Below are 23757 nucleotides of genomic sequence, written 5' to 3'. Positions count from 1 at the left end.
TCCGTAAATGGAGTAAAAATCCGTAATTGTTCTCCACACAATACCAATAAAAATTGTGGCCGAGGCCGCTGGACCATTGTTATACTGCTAGACTCTTTTTCTTTTTTCTCTATTGCGATGAAATTAAGAAGGAAACCCTTTCAACATTGGCATTGTGAGCCGGTATGCTAAAAAAAGATTGTGCTATTTTTATTAATTCGGTGTAACTATGGGCATTCGGAATTTAAAAAAATTTTAACCACTGTTCGTTTATATCTAGTTGTTCATTGTTTGCACTGAGTTCTCGACAAAATGTTTTCAAATTTATCCATTCGTCAAATAATTTCACATCATCAATTTCGATGTCCTTTTTCTAAAAAAAAATGAAGTGCAAGGCTGAAGAATATTCCATGGTGTATCTTTATTTAGTGTTGTTAAATCCATCTAATCGAATACAGTGAAATCGTTCCCACCCGAATTGTATATACTCTCGTTTTTTGTTTTATAGTATTTACGTGGTCATTTATGTTACTAGCACTTTTATTCGCAATAGAAATTTTCATATTGTATATCGTACATAAAATTTCCCCAATCAACTTTTCCCTTTGTAAACATTGGAAATTTTCTTCTTAAGGGCCCGGGATAGTCATGTGACTTTTTAATTAATAATTTCCATTCACAGACTTAAGACTCCGTCTTGGTCTTGATTCGACGGGTCTTAAGTAGTCATTAAATATACATTTGCGTTTTGGCATGATGAATTATTATTTGAATTTTGATCACTGAAAATAACATATGAAAGCTTTTAATAAATCTACAAAGATATGAATCCAGCGAACAATTAGAGATTAGATATGTACTTACAAGTATTAATCCTATTACCAAAAGTATTTGAAAAGCACTTATGTATTTATAACGTAAATTACACTCCTAGACAAGAAACCACAGTGACGTGCCAACTGTGTTTCTCGTCACCCTGGGCCACTAGATTGGGTGGGGGGGGGGGGGCACTCGATCCCCCGGTGACCCCGGTGACCTCATCGTCTTTACTGTAGCAGCTCACGCCTGGGGTTCTCCACGACGCACAGTGGTTCGAATCGAAAAATTCAGTGCCATTTAGCTAAAAAGACCATATCGATTTCTAATAAATTTGGATTGCTCCCTAAATGTTCATCAACATCTAAAATGAAAAAGTTAATGTAGTTTAACAAGAATTGTAATTAGGGCGAATACTAAAAGGTAGACATTTCAAAGATAGTACTTTTTACCGAGAAAATTGCTTCTCTTCTTCGAGATGCCCTGACGACTCCACTTACTATTTCTTATTTTTTTTATAATAAAGTGCACTCTTTTGTGTTAAAAATTAACACCGACACTAAAAGTTATTGTTCCCAATATGTTAAAAATTAATATTCAATATAGTAAAAAATTTGGAAAACGTTTTTACAATTAGCAAAAAATATCTTTTACATCTTACAGGTCCCAGCTTTCTAACAAATTGGAATATTTTTAATATATTTTCCCCTATGTAAATATGCAAGGATAATCCCCCTCCCCCCCGGCCTTATTGTTCAAAGCTGCCAATCTTATTTCGCAGCGCGTCTTTACTCGTATGACTGACAAATGTCTTCCAAATATAACATTATAATAATGCAATAACATTATAAGAGATAAAGAGAGTAAATATTTATACATGTAAATTATCTCTGATAGTAAATTTGATTTAAACAAATCGACGATAAGAGATTCTTAGTGTTCTCACTGCATTTGTATCTATTGTTGATACATCGTGAAGTATTCGAAAAGTCTTCCAACGATCTGTTTACGGGGGAGGGGGTTAAGTCATCATTTTGCCAGTTTAGAAATTGTTCAAAAAATACAGGCCTTCGAAGTTTGCAATTTTTGTCCATTATGGCGAATTCATTCCATTCACTTACGAATTTTTATCTCAGGAACTATTTGTCTGTTCGAGCTAAATTTTTTTTTATTTATTCAGAAAGGATTGGGCTATGGTCGAATAATTTTTTCAACCTGGATCATTAAGGTTATAATGTCGAAAAACGTGAACGAATTCTTTTTTGCGTTTTTTCGATGAGGGGCTAAGATTTTTCAAATTTTGAAAAAAATGTGATTAGATTCCTTGAAGTTTTCCCATCAAAATGAACCCTCCAAAAAGATGGAGGGTGCGGATGCGAAAGGACGCGGTGCACCCCTGTTTCAGGTAGGTGAGTCGTAGGCTCCGCTATTACGTTGGGTTGTCTATTCCACTGGTCTCAAAGCAACACCAGCAGACCTCGAATACGACTAAATAAAGAACGTTGCCATAATTTTGTCATAATTTCTGAAAGTTTAGAACATAATACAGCTGCCGTTCATATCTTCCAAAAAAGATAATAGAGTTTCTTAAAATACATATTCGGAAAATATAGAAAAGATCTATGTAGTGCGAATACCTACTTCATACAATGCAAAGGTAAAGTTTGTTGTCCCGAAAATTAGTCTTTCCCCTCGTTCAGGTCAATATGAGAGAGCGAGAGGGAAGGTAGAGGTGCTGAGGTAGTCCCCGACACACAAATATGGTTTGCCTTTATTTTCACTCTTAAAGAGTATGTTTAAAATGTAATATTTATTTCGTTGTATTTCTTTATTTATTTATTTATGTAAATGTATCACATTATATCACAAATTTTCAATGAAATCTAGGAACGTCTGGAGGTTTTGGCCACGTTCTGGCCATATGGAACCATTGTGTGGACTGCAGGTGAAAGAGAATTTAAGTTGTGGTTCTCCATGACAATATAAGACGAAAATGAAGAGTAAAAAATTGTGATTTCGGCTCCATTTTTTAGTTATTAACAATTAAAAATCCGCCTAAAATGCGGCAACCCGGCCAACAGAGGTGTACGTTGCGTACGTCATAGAGGCGCGCGACAGTCACGTATCAAGTGACTTCGTGTGCCTCGCAAGAAGTCACCTGACAAGAATTTGGCGTGTAAATCGTTCCATTGGGTCATTCCACATGCATTTTTGGTTCTAGCTGAATTATTGGCTAAAGTATGCGATGTCAAAGCCTAACCATTGGATGTGAACGAGGACCCCCTTTGTTACGTGACTGTCGCGAGCCTTTATGACGTAAGCAACGTACACCTCTGTTGATCGGGTTGCCGCATTTTAGTCGGATTTTTAATTGATGATAATTAAAAAATGAATCCGAAGTCACAATTTTTTTATTCTTAATTTTCCTCTTATATTGTCTTGGAGAACCACCCCTTAAATTTGATCCCATCTGTAGTCGAACACCCTGTATGACTCATTGATTACGAAGCAAACTGTCAATGAATATTTTCTTGACCTGCTCATATACCAACGGAACCAAATACTTTTCGTTAATGGCTTCCTTACCAGAAACGTCTCTAGATTTCCACAAATACAACAAATTTTCCACAAAAAATTTATTTGTAATTTTCCACATAAATACAAAAACAGTACGTATAATGTATCCGCTTCAGCTCTTTTCCAAACTTTAACAAGCACTTACAACTATTACAAACTTCAACAAAATGTAATGATAGTACACAGTTCGTGAAGAATTGCACTTTATTTCGGAGAGCAGGCTATTTACTCGGTCGTGTCGCGAAATCTTTTGTCCTCTGGTTTTTCGCGAATGCCAAGCGAAAACTCAAAATTGTACAAATGTTAAATAGATTATTTACAGTAATCATTATTAAATGGAATCATTTTTCATCGCAAAAGTCTGCTCTCCAATTTAAAAGAAAAATCGAGAGAAAATATTAAATAGGAGCGTCAGGATATCGCAAGAGAAGCAATTTTTGTGGCGAAAAATACTGTTTTTAAAACCTCCAAATTTCAATGTTTATTACAACTATAATATCTATTAAATTTAACTAATTTCTTCATTTTCGAGGTCCATGGACCTTTAAGAAATAATGTTCGTGGATTAGATATCGATACGAGAAAGTTCGTTTTTGGACTAACAATAAGTAAATGTCACTTAGTTTTCCAATCCGGACCACTGTGCGCCGGTCACCACGACTCTTCGGTAACTCGGGGGTTTATGATACCAGCATTTGCTATTGGGGCCGGCAACGAAAGATTCTAAAGAACGAGAGATACATTGTCTAAAACATCTGAATTGCACGGGCTGAAAACGGCTTTCTCAAAAATAGCTTCGCTGTCGCACGCCTCATAAACCGACCCGACTATTTGCATGCTAAATGTTTCATTGTATGTGGCGATGGCTGCTTCAACATGAATAATTCCTTAGTTTTTTTTTAAATCATGCATTTTTACAAAAACCGATATTTTTCGAAAACTGTGCGTGATAGAGAAATTCTGTGTCTGGATTTGATTTTAGAATGAGAAATTTTATAAGTATCGACCAGTGGATATTGCAAAATTTTTTCATGTTATACAGTGCTATTTAATTATCAGAAAAAGAAGAAAAATAACTTTTGTGGTATAGAACACTAACAGGAACTTTATACGTCTTAGCATTCTGGTAATACTGAAGAAAATATGACGTCGCCGAAATATGTCAGGACTCTACATAGTCAACTAACAGTAGAAGTGAGATCTAGTTTTAGTCGGTATCGTACGACTCTCCCCTAATGTTATAGTATATGTATGTATGTATAATATAAGCCCATCGAAATCAGGGAATAAGTTCTATTCGAAACACTCTTTTGGATAACGACTAATTTAAGAAATACCTAATGGCAAGCACAAGCATATGCCTATTATATTATGCATAATCTCTATCGAAATTAAAAAAAATATATTGGGTATCCAGTTTATTATAAAAAACGAAAGGTACTCGTTGCGTTGACCTTCGCAAAACCGAATTATTACAATTACGCTGCCCCCTTAGTACCATACAAACTACATACCGTCAATAATTTATGAGTATGTAATAGTCAGTCTTGAGTCATCATATTCAATTATTTAGTCCATACCTATCATATTGACGTTAATAATTTTACCCATGGACAAACTACAACACTCCTAAAAAAATTAAAGGATCACCTCTACGAACCCAAGAAATTGGGTTAACTTCAAGTGATCATAACTCCGGCAAAAATTATTGTATCGATATCGTTCAAAGATCATTTGAAAACTTAAAGTCTGTACTTTCAGATGTTCTTCAAATTTTCAGCTACGTTGCTTTTTAACACAGTTATAGCGTTATAAAGATGACTTTGACAGTTACAAAAAATTTTATCCAACTTCCAGACATCACATGGGGAGAGATAAATTTTTTTGATAAATCGCATTACCATAATTTCAAAGCGCCTGCTTTTTTGTGCAAAAAACCTGCTGGTCGAACATAGTGCGATTTTTTTTGTTCGAGTTATGCAACATTGAAGCAAAAATGGTTTGTTTAACTTTAACTGGCTCTAGAAAGCGAAAAAATCATCGTAGAATCTTGTGCAAAAAAGCAGTAAAAAGAACATTTCTTTCTCTTGTTAAGTCTTTCTGAAAATATGCTTAAAATTTGCATAATTTCCATTTTTAATTCAACCCGCGGAGAGAAATGATCGCAATACCAACATCTTGAGATCAGTTTGAAGCTGAAATTCCGCCGATCCGATTGAGCATCTGATGAAACCGCTGCTATAATTTTTCACCTATGTAAATTGTGTTTAAAGTTACCGGTTGGCATAACATGAGCCCAATAGCGCTAGTTCGTCATGGCGTTCGGTTGAAGCGTGATTTTCTATTCGTATCCGCACCTACCGACGCAAGAGACGGAAACTTTGCGTTTACAAAGACGACTTTACCAAATGTTCGGAACGAGTAGACTTATGACATGGGGAACTGAACCTACTAGATTTGAGATTTTTCAGCTTTAATGTTCACACGCACATTATCGAGGAAATCAGGGTTCAAGAACTACTTTATTACTGCACTGGCAAGCACGCCAAATGCTTTGACTTTCAACTCAATAGCAGCAATGAGGTATTATAAACTTTTCTGCACTGTATAAAGCGCAGCGAACAACGAGACTTCACAGTCCTCTACAGTCTAATGTCTACACTAGATTTGTTCAGCGTTTGCGTACGGGGATCGATTTCCTTCCCCTGGGCATACAGAGAACGGCGTGCATGAAGCCCTGCGGGCAAGGCTGCATGTGTTTGTCATACGCATTGTCACAGCTACGGCTATACTACGGCCTACCCCCACTCCGCTAAGTCGCTTGCCCATAGCTTTGCCCGTAACTGTGGCCACGGGCATCGACAGGCGCCCTTGCCCGGTAATAGGCATGTTGAGCAGCTCCGATCTACAGAATGTCCAACCTTGGGTCCCATAGTCGCTCACTGCTCAGTGGGCCGTTTCTATAAAATTGGTGGAATTGATTCACAAATTTTCATGTCAAGAAATAGGGTGAAATTAGGTCTCTTCCTAAGCTTTTTTTGGCCAAGGTGGTAATCCAAGTTACGGATTCTTCGCCACTCTTAGGGCCACCCCGAAGGAGCGGCCCGGGGGCCCAAGTATACCTACTAAATCCATCCCGGTGACCCGTCCTAGCCTAATCGGAAGTGGGGCCAAGATTTCGAAACGGAACGCCACTGGGCCCCCCTTCCTCAGGTCTTTTTTCCCGAAAGGACATAGAGTGATATCTGATCTCATTTGTTAAATAATATTTTTTTACAAATGAAGAATTCATCTGGTTTTACTAAACAAACTTTTAGACAACAACTGACACACCGACACCGACACTTTTACTTCACAACTTTTTTACTCTCCCTCTCCCTCTCCCTCTCCCTCTCCCCCCTCTCTCTCAATAGTTCGTCATTCCCTTCATCGCGTTCGAACGCTTCCCCCACTACTCAGCAACCATGTTCGCATTCGTATTTCAAATGCGACTCTCTCAACAGTTCGTTCAATACATAAAAAATGATACATATATTGTCTATGGTATGGAAATGTTTTATTTAAATTGTTAATTAATTATATGTTTAAAATGTTTAAAGATGAATATATATATAATTTATATCATTATCTGGTTGATTATTGATATAATGTATTGGTTGATCTTTATATACTACATTGCTATCATTTTCGTTACATCCATATATTGATAGAGGTACAATGCAAACACATACATAGGTCCACGGTCCACGTACCGAGAGCAATTGTAGGGGTGTTTCATTTGTTTGAAAAATATTCCCCTACAGTCCATATAGCGAACTATTGAGAGAGAGAGAGAGTACTGATTTTGTATCTCTTATTAAAGTTGTAATTCCTTTAAAAAACTTAAGGAAACACTACTGTTGTTGTCAATTTTTTGTTTTAAGAAGTAATTTCATAATAAGTAGACGAAAGTAGTTTAACGAGTTGAAGGGAGAGAAAAGGGGGTATGATGCAACCAATAATAATTTAATAATAATTTCGATGCTTTTTTTTTGTTTAAATTACATTTTTTCGTAGTTTTAAGTCTCTATTCATATAAAATTCGTTTAGAAGTGTCAAATAAGACATTAATTGCTTAAAATTACATTCAACATCAACTAGAAAAGTTTCAATTTCTTCGATTGAAACACGCTCTACAAGAATATTTTCATAAAGACAGTTTCTCATTCTAGCAAATCAGTAATAGCAGAATTAGATTCTAAGACTTCGAAACCGCATAAAACCGTTCTGTTTGTAATTAATAATGTATAATTAACAGAGACATATATTTGGTTCAGCTTCTTGCGATTCTGACCCACTGCGCACCGTTCCGGACTCATTCAAATATTGGTGTCTTGCTATCCCCTACAATCTACAACCTACAACCTGCAACCGTGTTAAGTGAGTGGCAATACGCTTAACGTCTTAGTTGTTGTGGATCCTTTGGCACTGTCCGAATACCATATTTTTTCTATAAAGTGCACGAACAAGGGACATTAGCTTACTTGTAACAAAGAATGTTTTACCGGAAATATTTACCAAACCCGTGCCTTACGGTGGAGCTTCTCCCCTTATACACCCTCACCAAGATATCTAGCTTAAATTCCAACTAAAATTCGTTCAAAATAGCAGAGTTCGCTATAGTGGACTTAACAGTTTTTTTTATAAAAACCTCAGAAACTAAGGTCGAGCGGCGGTAACACGTGTAGGGAGATGGTGTTCAGAATCAAATCGCAGGTAACCCATTTCAATCCTATCAAAATTGGTGAGGAGCCTTTTTCAAAATTGTTATCCCACGAAGAGTTAGGTTCGTACAGCCTTTTAAAATGAACTTTCGTTTGATCTGGGTACATTCCTTTGGGAAGGAGTGCAAGTGAAGGAACAGAGCCAATCCCCCCGCCCTATAGAACGAATTCGGTCATTGGGAAAAGGCGGAGAATGCTATAATCATACTAACAGTTTTTTTAGAAATATCTCAAAGATCAGGGCCAATCAGCGGTAACATCTATAGGGAAAAGTTGTTCATAACAATGATCTTGACAAAATATTTCGAGTTAATCTGACACGTATTATTTTAAGTTAGCCTTCGAGTCTTTTATATTTGCATATTTATTAACCAAAATCATAAAATCTTATACGATGAAATTTTTGTATACACTTTTATTTATTCTTTTTTTAAAGAAGCTCTGTTTGAATTACGACCATATACATACATGTACATACATACGTACATATGTGCATGTGTTGGTTAGCCAGGCCTTCTGACTCTGGTAGACTGTTAAAGGTGACATAACCAGACCACTACTAATCCAGTAACAATACTTCTTTATTTTTCTTTATTTTTTATGAGACTTTCACCAATATATTCGTAGCATTTTTCTGATTAAAATGACACCAAATATAATATAATTCCGATGATATTTGCTTGTGTAATCAGCGATGAAAGTTATTTCCCGTTACAATTATATTAACGGAAAATTGGTGTAAATATGATCCGAATGATATCGTATTTGGCATCATTTTAATCAGAAAAATTCAATAAATATATTGGTGAAAGTCTCGTAAAAAAATAATTCATAATAAAAAAGTTCAAGTTTCGATTTAAAAGCCTGGGTTCACGCCAATCTTTCATATTTCCCGAACGCTTCGACTCTCCGCGTCTCTTTCTTTCCCATACGCTGTCCTTCTTTGCGTCCGAAACTTTAATCGTTCATTACACAAGTCAATATCATCGGAATCATATCATATTTGGTTTCATTTTAATTAGAAAAATGCCATGAATATGTTGGTGAACGTCCCATAAAAATATAATGGAAAATGAGGAAGTTCTCGAGTTTCGCTGTCCTTTTTTACGTTCGGCACTGCATCAAAGAATAGTAGGGTCTCGTCGGCAGCATTTCCCCGCTGTGACTTTGATGGATAAGTCATGGGAGACACGAATTACGACTTGTTTGCCGACCACGGCGAACTGTAAATGCCGGTAAACTATCGCTGTCCTTTTCTAGGTTCAGCACTTCATCAAAGAATAGTGCCCCGACCATGACAAGACCGGGGCAGCTGACATATAACGCGGATTCACTGTATCAGGTGTGACGTGGCAAAACTTGCCTACGTCCTTCCGAACCGGTAAAGAGAGGCCGGGCCGCCCTCTGACAGTGCCGATGCGAAAACGGCAGTCGCGGGCGCTCTCCCTGGGAAGTCCGAATGTCAGTGGACGAGAATTAACTCGTTTTAAACGTCGCGCCACTTTGCGCGACGCGAACTTCCAGGATAGTAGCCGGGCTCCAGGGGGGCCCGGAACCTTTTCCTGCCAAAGAAGCGCGAAAATCCTCAAGAAGAGGCGCTCAGAGGACTGGCTCCGGAGTGAATCCCGCACAGAGGGATCGAGGAGCGGACGGAGCCCGGGTTAGCCGATTATTAATTACCGGATTAGCCGTCGATTAATTAGCGATTCGCCGGAAGCGAGGGGCCCCGTACTGTTGGATACGTCCCGACCGTGAATATGTAGATGATAGGCCAGAGCGTCACGCCGGGGGAAAAGATAGGAAAAGTGGGAGACGCCTCACTTCCGCGTTCCCGAGCCACCGGGAATTAGGTCACTGTGTCGTTGGCCGTAGTCAGGATTAGCCTTGTTAATTATTGCGCAATCGAACTAGTAATTTTTTGCGTTGCCGAAAACCGGGAACAGGCGAGACGAGAAGCTGTCAACAAACCGCCGCAGTCAAGCTGTTGTTTTTGGTAAGCGCCAGTCAGGCTGCCTTTTTATTTCGATGATTTCGTTTTGGCTCTGGTAGCGTCTTGATGGGTCATAATTCGCGTCGCGGAACAACGAAATCTCGGCAAGGCCGGGAATCGCGAGACGATTACGTTCGTGAAGGGCGCAAGATCGTCGGTCGTCGAGCATGCGAGCTGAGTTAACGCGAATCCGGCCGCGGACAACGGGGGACCGCGTGGCCGTCGGGAGGCAGTTGTACGGCGCCGGCTTGTAACACAGAGTCGCGGATTCGCGGGGGGCTCGTGTAGCTGTCTATTTAGCGTAGAAGTATCACCAGCTTCGGGACGTTCCACGGTTGGACGATGTGACGCGCACATATCGCCGTTTTCGACTAATTCGACATCGGTCGAGAAAAGAAATAGAATCGCGTGTTCCAGCTGAATTTGGTCATTCTATTGCGCGTAGCACGCCGAATGAGGACGTAGTACACCTCGTCCGTGGTCGTATTCCGAAAACCCGTCCCGGCTTACGTTGTAAACGCAGGGGCTCAGATTCGACCGCTGCCGGTTCCCACCGGCAGCCAGATTGTTACCATCCGTTGAATAAACGATATTAGAGTCGATTCTCGGGTACTAAATTATTGTAAGAAACCTTCCCGCCGTGGGGAAAATGCTCCTCCCACGTAGAACCCTGTACCCGTTCGAAAGCTATCCAAGACATCGCGCGACTCTAGAAAATTCGGAATTGCCATCTGTGATTCGCGATTCAGATAAAACCGTTTGCGTAACATCTCAGCGTGTCTGGCGCCCGAGTATTGTTTCCAACCGAAAATCTTTTACGAGTACCGAATCTGCGAATAGCCGTTTGTCCCGGGTGGACCGCGTATCGCACGACCAAGTGGGGCCCGGCCTCCCGGCCTGTAAATACCCGGTGTCGGTCAGGTTTCCGTCCTTCTGACGGGAACGAAAAACTGGGCGGCCTGTCACAGGATAGTACTTAATACGCCTCAAATCCCAACTCGATCGTATGTTACAGGGTGTCCCAAAAATGTACTTCCTTAATAGGTAAGACTCCTGAGGTCATTTGAAGTAACTTTTTCCTTTGCGAAAATGTTCTCCGTGGCTTTGTTAAGGAGTTAATAACGAAAACCGTGGACCAATCGGAGCACGGCTACAGTAAACAGATGCCGGCTCAACTAATTTCAACGCCGCTTTCGTTAATAACTCGAAAACAAAGCCGCGGATAGCATTTTCGCAAAGGAAATGGTTGCTCCAAATGAACTCATGGAATACTCCTTTCAAGGAAGTACAACATTGTTGGGACACCCTGTATGTATGTAGAAGTTATGAAGTGGTTATTATAGAGATGCATAGGGTGTATAAAAAGTAATGGTCATCCGTCCTAGGGGTGAATCTATACCTCTAGATCGGTGGACATTTGTACAAGAAAGGGCCTAGCCGAATAAGATGGTCAAAACTGCCCTTAGACGTTTTTCAATAATTAATGAACCATTCGAAAGCTGACCAAGAAAAACCCCTCTGAGCCAAATTTCAACCCCCTATCTTGCTCGTGAGGGTAGTTACAGGGTAAATTAGATTTTGAGCTTTTCCGTGCATTTTCCGCACTCTGATGCTTCCCAAAATTCTGAAAAAAATGTGACATATTTTGGACCCTAAGGCGGATTTTTGAGAATTTTTTCAGATTTTTTGGATGCAAACTGTGGTCGTAAAAAATGAAAAACCTCAAAAAAATCGGAAAAATGCAGGTTTCTCAAAAATATGAAAACATGCTATTGAGCTGTTTAGTGCCCCAATAAAGTACCATAACAGGCAGTGTCCTCAATTTTTTTTTAGATTTTTTGTTGTGGGAAGTCTTTGTCAAAAACAAGAAAAACCGAATTTTTTCCACGTTTCTGCTATTAGGAGGAAAGTTACACTTGTTGATTTTATCGCAAGTATTTATTAAGTCATTTTTAACGTTATTACATTGAAACAAGTAAGTGTTTGACCTCAGAAATATGTTTTAAGAGAAAAATAAATTCTATTTCGTGCGATATATGTATACCAGAATGTTCGCAACGTTTACAACATCACCGGTTGGCCGAGCAGTCAAGGTGTCGGACTACGGAGCGGAAACGCTGGGTTCCAATCCCGTCGAGGGTAAAGCTTTTTTTTCCATAGATCATCTTTATTTTTTCAATTTTTTATTACATGGTTTATTCATGTGATTTTTAAAATATTTTTTTAATGTTTTTAAAAAATATTGAGGCAACATTTTTAACTAACTTTTATTTATATTACTCCGATTTGACTTCGAATTTAATGATATTATTATCTTGGATTAGGCAATAAATTAATATTTATATTATTGTGTTCGTCCACGATTTCCGCCAGATATAGCAATTGCTTGCGAAAATTGGTAAGATTCCGTGAAAAGAATTTTTATATCTACTTCTGTCATTTCCGGAAAATCCAGAGTATCTACCGAGGATACTGTTTGAAATGGAGTCGTTTTGCAGTTCCAAGTATGTCCAATTTTTGGAAAGGTTTCGTTGTCTACTTGTTTGTGTAGAAGCTGGTACTTTTGACCTTGTATACTATACATTGCCTCTACAACCCAATGAATTTTCGTGACTTTACGGGAATAATTCGACTCTTTCGTCGAAAGTTGAGGACGATTACCTTTTAAAGCAGGCATGAGAACTCTGAAACCAAGACCTGTTAAATGAGATGTAACATCTCGAAAACCTCTGTCGACAATACAAAAGACTCCCCTCTTCATGATGGTTTTCAATCAAGTAACTATAAACGGAAATACATCCTCATGTACGTTACAATAAAGAGGAATGGCTAAGGCTTATTTGTACCTGATACCTCACTTTAAAAATAGTGGTAGTATGTAGCCCTTTTCTTTCAATTTGACAAAAACCAATACTTTGCTGCGTGTTATTTATTCAGAGTTCTTCTCATTTCCTCCCTAATTTATGAAGACGCAAGGCTTAGGAGCCAGATTAATGAATTTTAATATTAAGAATGTTAGAGAGGACCGTAATGAAGATCATATACAATTAGAGAATCGAGGAAGTGATAGATACTCTAAAACTATATTTACATATATTTTACTCAAAAATGTTTCTTAAATATTTTCAAAACATTAAAAAAATATTTTAAAAATCACATGAATAAACCATGTAATAAAAAATTGAAAAAATAAAGATGATGTATGGAAAAAAAAGCTTTACCCTCGACGGGATTGGAACCCAGCGTTTCCGCTCCGTAGTCCGACACCTTGACTGCTCGGTCAACCGGTGATGTTGTAAACGTTGCGAACATTCTGGTATATATCGCACGAAATAGAATTTATTTTTCTCTTAAAACATATTTCTGAGGTCAAACACTTACTTGTTTCAATGTAATAACGTTAAAAATGACTTAATAAATACTTGCGATAAAATCAACAAGTGTAACTTTCCTCCTAATAGCAGAAACGTGGAAAAAATTCGGTTTTTCTTGTTTTTGACAAAGACTTCCCACAACAAAAAATCTAAAAAAAAATTGAGGACACTGCCTGTTATGGTACTTTATTGGGGCACTAAACAGCTCAATAGCATGTTTTCATATTTTTGAGAAACCTGCATTTTTCCGATTTTTTTGAGGTTTTTCATTTTTTACGACCACAGTTTGCATCCAAAAAATCTGAAAAAATTCTCAAAAATCCGCCTTAGGGTCCAAAATATGTCACATTTTTTTCAGAATTTTGGGAAGCATCAGAGTGCGGAAAATGCACGGAAAAGCTCAAAATCTAATTTACCCTGTAACTACCCTCACGAGCAAGATAGGGGGTTGAAATTTGGCTCAGAGGGGTTTTTCTTGGTCAGCTTTCGAATGGTTCATTAATTATTGAAAAACGTCTAAGGGCAGTTTTGACCATCTTATTCGGCTAGGCCCTTTGCAGCAAAGTTTTTTCTTACGTCAACGCCTTCTACTCGTCGAAAAGAGAAAACGTTTGAAAGGAACCATATGTCGCAAACAAATAGTTATCGAGACATAAGCTGTTAAAATTTTTGCAAAATTCGATTGTCTGGAGTTATACGTATAGACAAAAGCCTACTACTACAGTCCACTTGACTGAGTCGATGAGACAGAATATAATCGTGTGCGTGTCTCGAGACAGACGAAAGTAAGGTTGTAAACCTTCTTCGCGAATCATTCGACTTTCAATTCGTCGGGCAATCCCACGAAGGCCCATCAAGGGAAAGACACGCGCAAGAGCAATAGCTGACGTCGAAGTTGCATTTAAAGGAACATTGGCATTCATTATCGCATCGCATACCTCCAATTAGCTAACAATTCGCGATATACTTCACGACCTTCTGAGTAATTTCAATTTGCTTCGTCAATAGCGCGAAGCATTGCTAGGATTGTAATTAACAGACCGTCGAGGCATGACGAAGCTCGTAAAATAATCTACAAAAAAAGAATAAAAATGATCAATACAATTGAAACATTATTTTCAAAACACAAAACACTACAAATAACACTTCTACACAATCACTAAGCACATTTTCTGAAATTTAACTGCGAACGAGACGTTACTCCGACCACGATCAAAATAATACTGCGATTTTAGTGCGATTTCGGAGCGAAAACTCTGCTCTCGCATCATATAATGTATTCGATCAAGGCTGATCGACTGAAACAAAATAAGTCGTTTCCAAAAAGATATTCATTTTTCGAGAATTATCTGGAACTATTGATTCTTGTGCGTTCGGACATTCGATTCTTTCCAGTTTTCAGTACAGGCCTAGCGATGAATGTCCCTTTAAACGTCTGTCTCCAGGCACGCACACGATTATGTTTTGTCTTATCGACTCGGTCAGGTGGACTGTAGTAGTAGGCTTTTGTCTATACCCACACTCCTCGTCAAAAGGATAGCCCAGGTGTACTATCTTTAATTTTTCAATGACGCATGTAAAGTTTTACGTTTGTGACGTATAATATCAAAACATTATGATTTCAGAATATGCGGTTCGTTGAAAATAATTAAAAATATTATAAGGTTTAGCGTGTAACAAAAAAAAATTGTTTTATTTTCAGAAAGAAATGATAACACATGGACAATCAGAAAAGAATAACTAACAATAATTACTTATCAAACATATATACTTATTTAATAATGGGTACATCCCCCTTTATTTTCTATTATTTCTATTGTACGATTTGGTATCGATTTATATAGTTTTTGGATATAATTTTGACTTAACGTATCCCATTCGCGTACAATTGCATTTTTTAATTCTTGTACGTGTTGATACTGCTTTCAATTCCCGTATACGCCGCGAACAAGTTCTGCCCAGTAATTTTCAATAATATTATGGTCCGGGGAGAGTGCAGGCCACGGCAAAACAGAGATATTATTTTCATTAAAATATGATTGGACCAATTTTGATGTGTGTACAGATGCATTATCTTGTTGAAAGATGTAATCAGGTTCTTTGACTAAATTTATATATTGGACACTATTCATTCTCCCATTGATTAACTTGATACTTGTCTTGCCGAAATATCATAACATTTGTCCTCGAATTGCTGACATTGTCTCTTTTCTTATGTCATGAAAATAATATTGGAACCCATCAGGACCATCCAGGTTAAATTTTTTTTTGTCCGAAAATAGTACCCTTCTCCACTTCTTTTTCCCATGCACTCTTCCTTTTGCAAAGCGTAAACGTTCTGCTTTGTGTTTCGTTGTTAACGGAGGTTTCTTTTTCAATTTTAGCCTCTTAATATTTTTGCAGGATAGTAGAACTCGACGAACACTTGAAACACTGGCACTAACACTAGACTTACATTCTTCCATTATTTGCTTCGTTGTTAACTGCAAGTTGGAAGCTACACGCAAAATTGCTCGTTTATCACGATCGGATAACGATGACGGCCGACCAGTACTTATCTTTTTTCCATAATCTTAAACATTTTTTAAGAAATTGTGTATTGCTTTACGACATCCTTTTATTACTTTCTATATTTTCGCTACTAATAACTGTTGCTGTTTTAGTTCAAGAATTTGCTTTTTTTCAGACTTGTCTAATTTTTTTCCGCGTCCCATACTTACAAATTTATATAATATCGTACTGTAATCTTTACTCGTTGATAGATCATGAAATACTGAGCAATTTCTAAACATATTAACAGAGTGTGCTATCATTTCGACCTTAGTATGAAACAGTTTTTCTTTGTTGTATACAAACATCTACGACATTGTGACTTATTTCCAGCAAGTCGCATATTCTGAGCTCAAAATGTTTTGATATACGTTACAGACGAAAAATTTTACATGCGTCATTGAGAAATTAAAGATAGCACACCTGGGCTATCTTTTTGACGAGGGGTGTATGACTCCAAACAATCGAATTTTGCAAAAATTTTAACAGCTTATATCTCGATAACTATTTGTTTGCGACACACGGTTCCTTTCAAACGTTTTCTCTTCTAGATGAGTAGAAGGCGCTGATGTAAGAAAAAACTTGAACCACAATTTTCTTTGTTTTAAACAATTTTGCTGCAAGTTTCTTTTACAAATGTCCACCGATCCAGAGGTGCAGATTCACCCCTAGGACGGAGGACCATTACTTTTTACACACCCTGTACAGGAATACTAACAAGGGGTGATCTCGAAGTGATATCTCTAGATCTTGATGAAACTTTATGAGAGCATAGTATGTATGTTCATATTCAAGAGGTGAAAACAGCCCTGAAAGTCTGAGGTCGGAACCACATTTGGTCGAATATATCGAAAATTATATTAGAGCTATACAGTGAATTCCCGATATAATTCCTTACAAGCCTAACGTTTAAAGGTCCCTGAACTACCCACACCACTGCGGGATATACCCCGTGAGGGGCCACGAAGCTCGAGAGTCGTCGTCGCCGAGGAATGTAATAACACGGTCGGGTATGTCGGCGTGAGACCAGAAGACCACTACTAATTCAGTAACAAAACTTCTTTATTTTTCATTATTTTTTATGGGACTTTCACCATCATATTTGTGGAATTTTCCTGCTTAAAATGAAATCAAATATTATATGATTCCGATGATATTTACTTGTTTAATGAATGATTAAAGTTTCGGACGCCAAGAAGGACAGCGCATGGGAAAGAAAGAGACGCGGAGAGTCGAAGCGTTCGGGGAAAATAAAAGATTGGCGTCAATCCAAGCCTCCAAATCAAAATTTAAACTTTTTTATTATGAATTATTTTTTTACGAGACTCATTAATATATTTGTGGAATTTTTTTTAATTAAAATGATGCCAAATACGATATTACTCGGATCATATTTACACTAATTTTCCGTTAGTATAATTGTAACGGGAAATAACTTTCATCGCTCGTCACACAAGCAAATATTATCGGAATTATATTATATTTGGTGCCATTTTAATGAGAAAAATGCCACGAATATATAAAAAAAAAAAATAGTGAAAAATAAAGAAATTTTGTTATTGGATTAGTAGTGGTCTGGTCTCACACCGATATACCCTGTTATGATTTCTCGGCGACGACCGTAGTTCAGGGACCTTTTAATGTGAGGCGTGTAGAGATTTATATGGGGAATTCACTGATACGGATAAAACAGAATTTTGATTTTTGCAATTAGAAAATATTTTGGTATTTTCTGGAGCCGTAGCCGTAGGTACTGTAATTAGTCAGATAGAAGATTTCCACGATATTTTGAATAATTATATGAGGATAGAATTCGATATCTCATGTGGAAAGATAAAAAATTGTTATTGTGGGTATAACAATATGGTAGATACTGGTCGCAGTCAGCGTTGGTTTCAAACGTCATAGTACTTGTATTGTCAGTATGTGGCCGATTAATGGCACGGCTCTCTCGCGGTCGTAAGAAGTTTAGGTTGTTGAAGCAGAATATGTAGTTTCAAATGTTTAACGTTTTTCCAGATTTTTCTTTGTTTGTAGATAGGTATGAAAGACCTTCATAACAACGCCCCTTTTGTAGTTGGAGAAGCAGAACGTTACGTTACCATTAACTCTTTTCAAAGCTACAATATTTTTACAACAGAAAAAACGTGAAATTTAGCATTTTGAATATTTAAAACGATTTTAACCTAGTAGTACTCTTAATTTCCCGTGGGCAAGCTCGTTTTTTGCACCTACAATCTGGGTTGTTTATGTACACGTGTCATTTTTTTACTGTTCTACTGTTTTACTGTTCTAGGCTTCCAGAAAGTCTAAAAAAATTCTGGAATACGTATTAAAGTCTCTATTTTAATATATGTATAATCGTTGGAGCGTAAAATGTTTAAAGCATTAATGTAAAAAGACAAATATTAAAAAAGGTATAATAAATAATAATAGATAATATAATAGTTCAATATTATAAAAGGGTTACAAAAGTGTTCAAACGATAGGAATCAATTATTTCATATGTTACTCTATATTAGCACAGTAGTGCACAGTATTTATGAGTCAGCCCCACTCTTCAGTCAACATTCAGTGTCTTGAATTCGGCGAAGCGACCTCAGTAGACTAGGATAGAGAATTAGTACAATGTATGCAGTGCTACGACTGGAAAATGTAAACATGAAGTAAAGAAAATTTTATTTTCAGTATTTGTCGTTTTATCCTTATATCGGTTGAGTATCGGTAGGATTCACACTAATGCAAGCTGTTGGGTTTGTACAAAGATAAGAAAATGGTTTTATTAATGGACTACATCCGTACTGCACTTACCAAAGTTCTACAGTGTCTGAGAACAAAAACGCGCGCGCAAGAACATAGAGGAGTGTACTGCACTCTAACACATATCGCGCCATCTATACGCACATCACGCTTATGGCGGGAGAGATAAATGCTTCTGTGTGTCAAAGCTCATCAATCCCTCACTTTTGACACACGTTACACTCCCATACATCGTTGCACTTTTTCTTTTTTTTTTCTTCACAGAAATCCCTTCGTAAATATATCTGCCACATTGTCATTCGATGAGACATACTTTAGTTTTATTAAACCTTCTTCGTATTTTTCCCTCGTTAGATGATACGCGATATCGATGTGTTTTGATCGAGACCTTTCCACTTTATTTGATGCAAAATCAATCGCTGACTTATTGTCACATCTAATAACGTATGGCTTACATACTAGTTCGGTACTTATGATTTCTTTTACAGCATTCGCAAGCGCTACATACTCGGCCTCCATTGTTGACGTAGATATTGATTTCTATTTATTGCTATTTCTATTTTTAATTGCACAATATAATCTATTTATATTGTATTATTCCAATTTCTGCCTGACTGCCTTAATCTGTATGCACATTTTTATATTTAATGGTGTACTTCCCAACCCTGGGACACTGATATAGCTCTAGTACCATCCTAATTATTGACATATTCGCAACTGGCGCATATGACTCGAAATAATCTATATCTTTCTTTTGATTGTAACCTTGCGTAACTATCCTAGCCTTATATTTTATTATTTTTCCGGTTGTATCCGGCTTTACTTTGTACACCCATCTACAACCGATGCATTGCGTACTTTTCATTTTACTCACTATTTCCCATGTATCTCTACTTTCCGTTCTCCATTCATTGCACTGAGGCGATGCCACTGCCTGTTCAAATGTTGTGGATTCAATTATTTCGATCAAAATTTGAATATCTTTGGGCTTACCCGCTCGACTCCATGGATTCCTTATTATCTTTTTCTGTATTGGATTGTGGACTACGCTTTCCCTATCTATATGTTTCCTTCGCGAGCTTCTTGTTTTCCTGACTATTTTATCTGTATTTGTCTTTACCTCAGCGGTTTCTTGTATGTCTTCTACACTTTCTATTGCCATTTCGTTTTGCGTTTCATTTGTAGTCGGTTCTTCATAGTTTGGGATGTTATAAGTTTTCCTATCATAAATATATTCGTAACCACACACATCCTCTACAAAATCTACATGCTTTGTTTGTTCTACGTCATCTATTACTGGATCCCACAATCTATAGCCTTTTGTCGGACTAGAGTATCCTAGAAGTACACATACTTTTGCTCTCGGATCAAGCTTGTGCCTACTGTGTTTTGTTACATGGGCATACGCTAAACGTTTTCAAATGCTTTACGCTTGGTGTATTCCCTGTCCAAATCTTTTCTGGAACTCCATCCTTGATCGCTGAATGTACCACCCTATTTTTAATGTAACACACTGCCAACAATGCTTCGGCCCAAAATTTTTGTGATAACGATACTGTTGTCAATATTGAACATACTAAGTCCAACAATGTCCGGTTTATTCTTTCGGATATCCCGAAAGATATTCATCTGTAGCGTATAAGTATTTGTCCGTTCGTGTTTTATTCCTCAATTGTCAAGTAAGGATTTAAGCTCACTATTGCAAAATGCTAAACCGTTATCCGTTCTAATTCTTTTGACTTTACTGTCCGTTTCGCGCTCTATCCCAGCTATAAACTTTTGTATATAACTCGCCACTTCATTCTTGCTTCTAATACAATAAACTGTACCTTTTCGCGAATAATCATCTGTAAGCGTGAGGAAGGATTTTGATCCTCCAATCGACTCTTCAGGCATAGGACCACACAGATCCGAATGGATTAATTCTATTAATTCTCTCGTTTGCCTACCTTTTATCTGCTTATATGGGGCTTTTGAATTTTCTAATACTACATCCATCACAATATATGCTTTCAGTATTTAAGTTTTCTAACCCTCTAACAAAGTTTTTCGCTGACAATTCTTTTATATTTGATATACCTACATGACAAAATCTTCCTTGCCCCTTCTCGCTCTCGCTCGCTTTCGTATTACTAACAACATGTGTTTCTTTCTGTGAAATAATTGACATGTTATTCACACATTCCGCTTTCACAATATATGAACTATCTTTCCTAAAAGCCTCCCCACTATCCGTTTAGTCGCCTCATTCGATATGATCCCCTTAGGTTATTCTTTATATTACTATCAGCAGAATAAATCACCTCACTTTCTATTTCTCTGTAATTTGCGAACCATTGTCTGTGCTTGCAGATATAATAGGTTGCACCGCTATCAAGCAACCAACAATTGTCTAACTGCGCACTATTTACTTCTAAGAAATATGAATCTCTACTCCTACGTGGAAAATGTGTAACTGATTCCTGATTTTGTTTATTCTTCCACTATGGTGTTCTGCAGTATCTTGCTGCACGTACCTGCTTGCCACATTTGAAACAATTCCTGTCGTTCACCTTGGAGTCTGGAGTCTGGCGCTGCAGTTCTCTGCTTTGGTTGTAGGATTCTCTGCTGCATTTGCCTTGCCCACCTTGGTAACGTACTTCTTTTGTCTGATAATAAGCTTCCTTTTGTTCACTGTTCTTCTCTGTTTCCTTTGCTGTCCATCTGGCATATTCGTTTAACAGAACTCCTTTTATTTCAGAAGATTTGAATTTCTCGTCGTTCAAATTTGGCAATCTCATAACGATAGCTTCATAATTTTATGGCAAACCATGTAGCACCGTGTACGCTAAATTTTCATCCCATGATTCGTAGCCAGTTTCTTTCAGGTTATCGCAACATGTTTTTATTCTCGCGAGGTACGAGGTCATAGATTCGTCAGATTCAAGGCGTATTGACACTATTTGTTTTCTTAATTATAAAATTCTCGCTCGTGACTTAGGATCAAATACCTTTTTCAACACCTCCCATGCATCGGATGCGCTCTTGCAGTCGATGATATACAGGGTGAATTCGATAAAGCAGGACACCTAAATATCTCCGTTACTTTTCGTTGTACAAAAAAACTTCGTAGGACAAAGTTACACTGTTTAGGATAGGATAGATAGATAGGTAGGATAGATAGGATAGGATAGAGGATAGGATAGAGGATAGGATTGGATAGATGATTGGATAGGATAAGGGATGGTATAGGATAGAGGACAGGATAGGATAGAGAATAGTTTAGGATAGAGAATAGTTTAGGATAGAGAATAGTTTAGGATAGAGAAAAGGATAGGATAGAGGACAGGATAGGATAGAGGATAGGATAAGATCGTGGATTGGATAGGATAGAGGATATTATAGGATAGAGTATAGGACTATGTATAGGATGTGTAGGATGTATAGGATGTATTTTTGAACATTTGGCGTAACAGAAATACATCAAATGAATCTTACACGTTGAATTTTATTTATACCATTTTTCTGGATTGAAGGTCATTTGAAGGTCATATTGTGTTACATGCATGAATTCGTTATTTTGTCAGCTACAACACATTACGTTAACGAAAATATATCATTCCATTTAAAAAAACATCGATAACCTTGAAATCTCATAAAAAATGACCTTGAAATTTTTTTTCCCTTACACCGTTATATGTGGCCCTTCAAACAGTGTAACTTTGTCCTACGAAGTTTTTTTGTGCAGCGAAAAGTAACGGAGATATTTAGGTGTCCTGCTTTATCGAATTCACCCTGTATACTTGCTGGTCATGCTGAACACTCAGGGCAATTGTAGCCAATGCTTTTCTTCCTTCCGGTTGTAACATTCCAATGCTGCTACATCGTCATCCTGCGGTTTTATTGCCTCTTTGGTCGCGCGTTGCCACAATTATCGTTGGACTAATGCCATCTTAACACGTTCGCGGACGTGAATGCTATAGCATTTATTTTCATAGTGATGCAAAATGACATGAATGCTATGGCATTCAAATTTTAAAGCCAATTTTTATTCATTTAATGTTATACAACCTTAAGTTTTTGCAATTAATATACATTTCAAAGTAATGACCAACTGTCATTACTAATGACAGTTAACTTATTATTATTGTTTATGTCTGATCAGATTTCGAATAGTACAACTAGTTTCAAGAAAAATTTCCTGTCTATTTTTGCAGCTCACTGAAATTTGTACTGTCCGTCAAAGTGTTAATATTGAATTTCCATGATCCGTAGTTGCTTCCGTTTAACTTGTCGATCCAATCGATTGATTGCGAGTATAATGCCATTTTCGTTTCCTTTTGTTGGGATATTACGCAGGGTAGGAAGTATTATAAATTATTTCACGTTATACTGTAGGGTATACTTTTACTGTGTGTCTGCTAATGGCTGTACAACAACTGAACTACGCGGCGTTTATAATACTCGCGGTGACGATCTTGTTTTTATGTGCATCTCGTGTGATGGCTCTGCTGGTGTATGATCTCGCCAATACTCCTCCTCAACATCGTCATCTTCGCCCAGTGATATCAATCCACATTCTTCGGTTAATTTTTTTAATCTTGTGGATCCTAAGGGCTTCGTCAGCAAATCTGCAAGCATGTTATTAGTATCGCAGTACTTTATTGTTATTAAATATTTTACCTTCTTTCAAGTCCTTCACGCGATGAAATCGGATATCTATATGTTTTGTTCGTTTGCTAAACTTGTTGTTCTCCATTCCATTGATTTGCCTTTTTTTGTGTATATAGCAGTTTCCGTCCTTATCTCTCTCCACTTGCACACCGGCGTATTCCTTTATGTTTTCAAGGTGCGATGAAGAAACTCTCTGAAAGCCTTTTTTCTAATTTGGTTATTTCTTCGTGATCATTTGATGCGATTAAAATGTCATCAACGTATATTATTATGTAACTGTTTTATTCGTTAGTGT

The 23757-nt window shown here is 37.4% G+C and overlaps 1 protein-coding gene across 11 annotated transcripts in view; it reads left to right on the top strand.

The window, feature by feature from the left end:
* Positions 1-23757, top strand: part of LOC143355912 (protein kibra-like) — a 247416-nt gene that overhangs the window by 44642 nt on the left and 179017 nt on the right. For 4 of the 11 annotated variants that reach the window (XM_076791107.1, XM_076791104.1, XM_076791106.1 and 1 more), the window contains one exon: positions 7689-7791. The exons of the other annotated variants lie outside the window; for them this stretch is intronic. In XM_076791107.1, the coding sequence (XP_076647222.1) occupies positions 7689-7791 (103 nt within the window). The remainder of the gene's footprint in view (positions 1-7688; positions 7792-23757) is intronic. 11 annotated transcript variants of the gene reach the window in all.

The sequence above is a fragment of the Halictus rubicundus genome, chromosome 7 (genome assembly GCF_050948215.1).
Source record: "Halictus rubicundus isolate RS-2024b chromosome 7, iyHalRubi1_principal, whole genome shotgun sequence".
Lineage (NCBI taxonomy): Eukaryota > Metazoa > Arthropoda > Insecta > Hymenoptera > Halictidae > Halictus > Halictus rubicundus.
The sequence above is the reverse complement of the archived record's forward strand: the minus strand, read 5'-3'. Positions and strand labels throughout refer to the sequence as shown.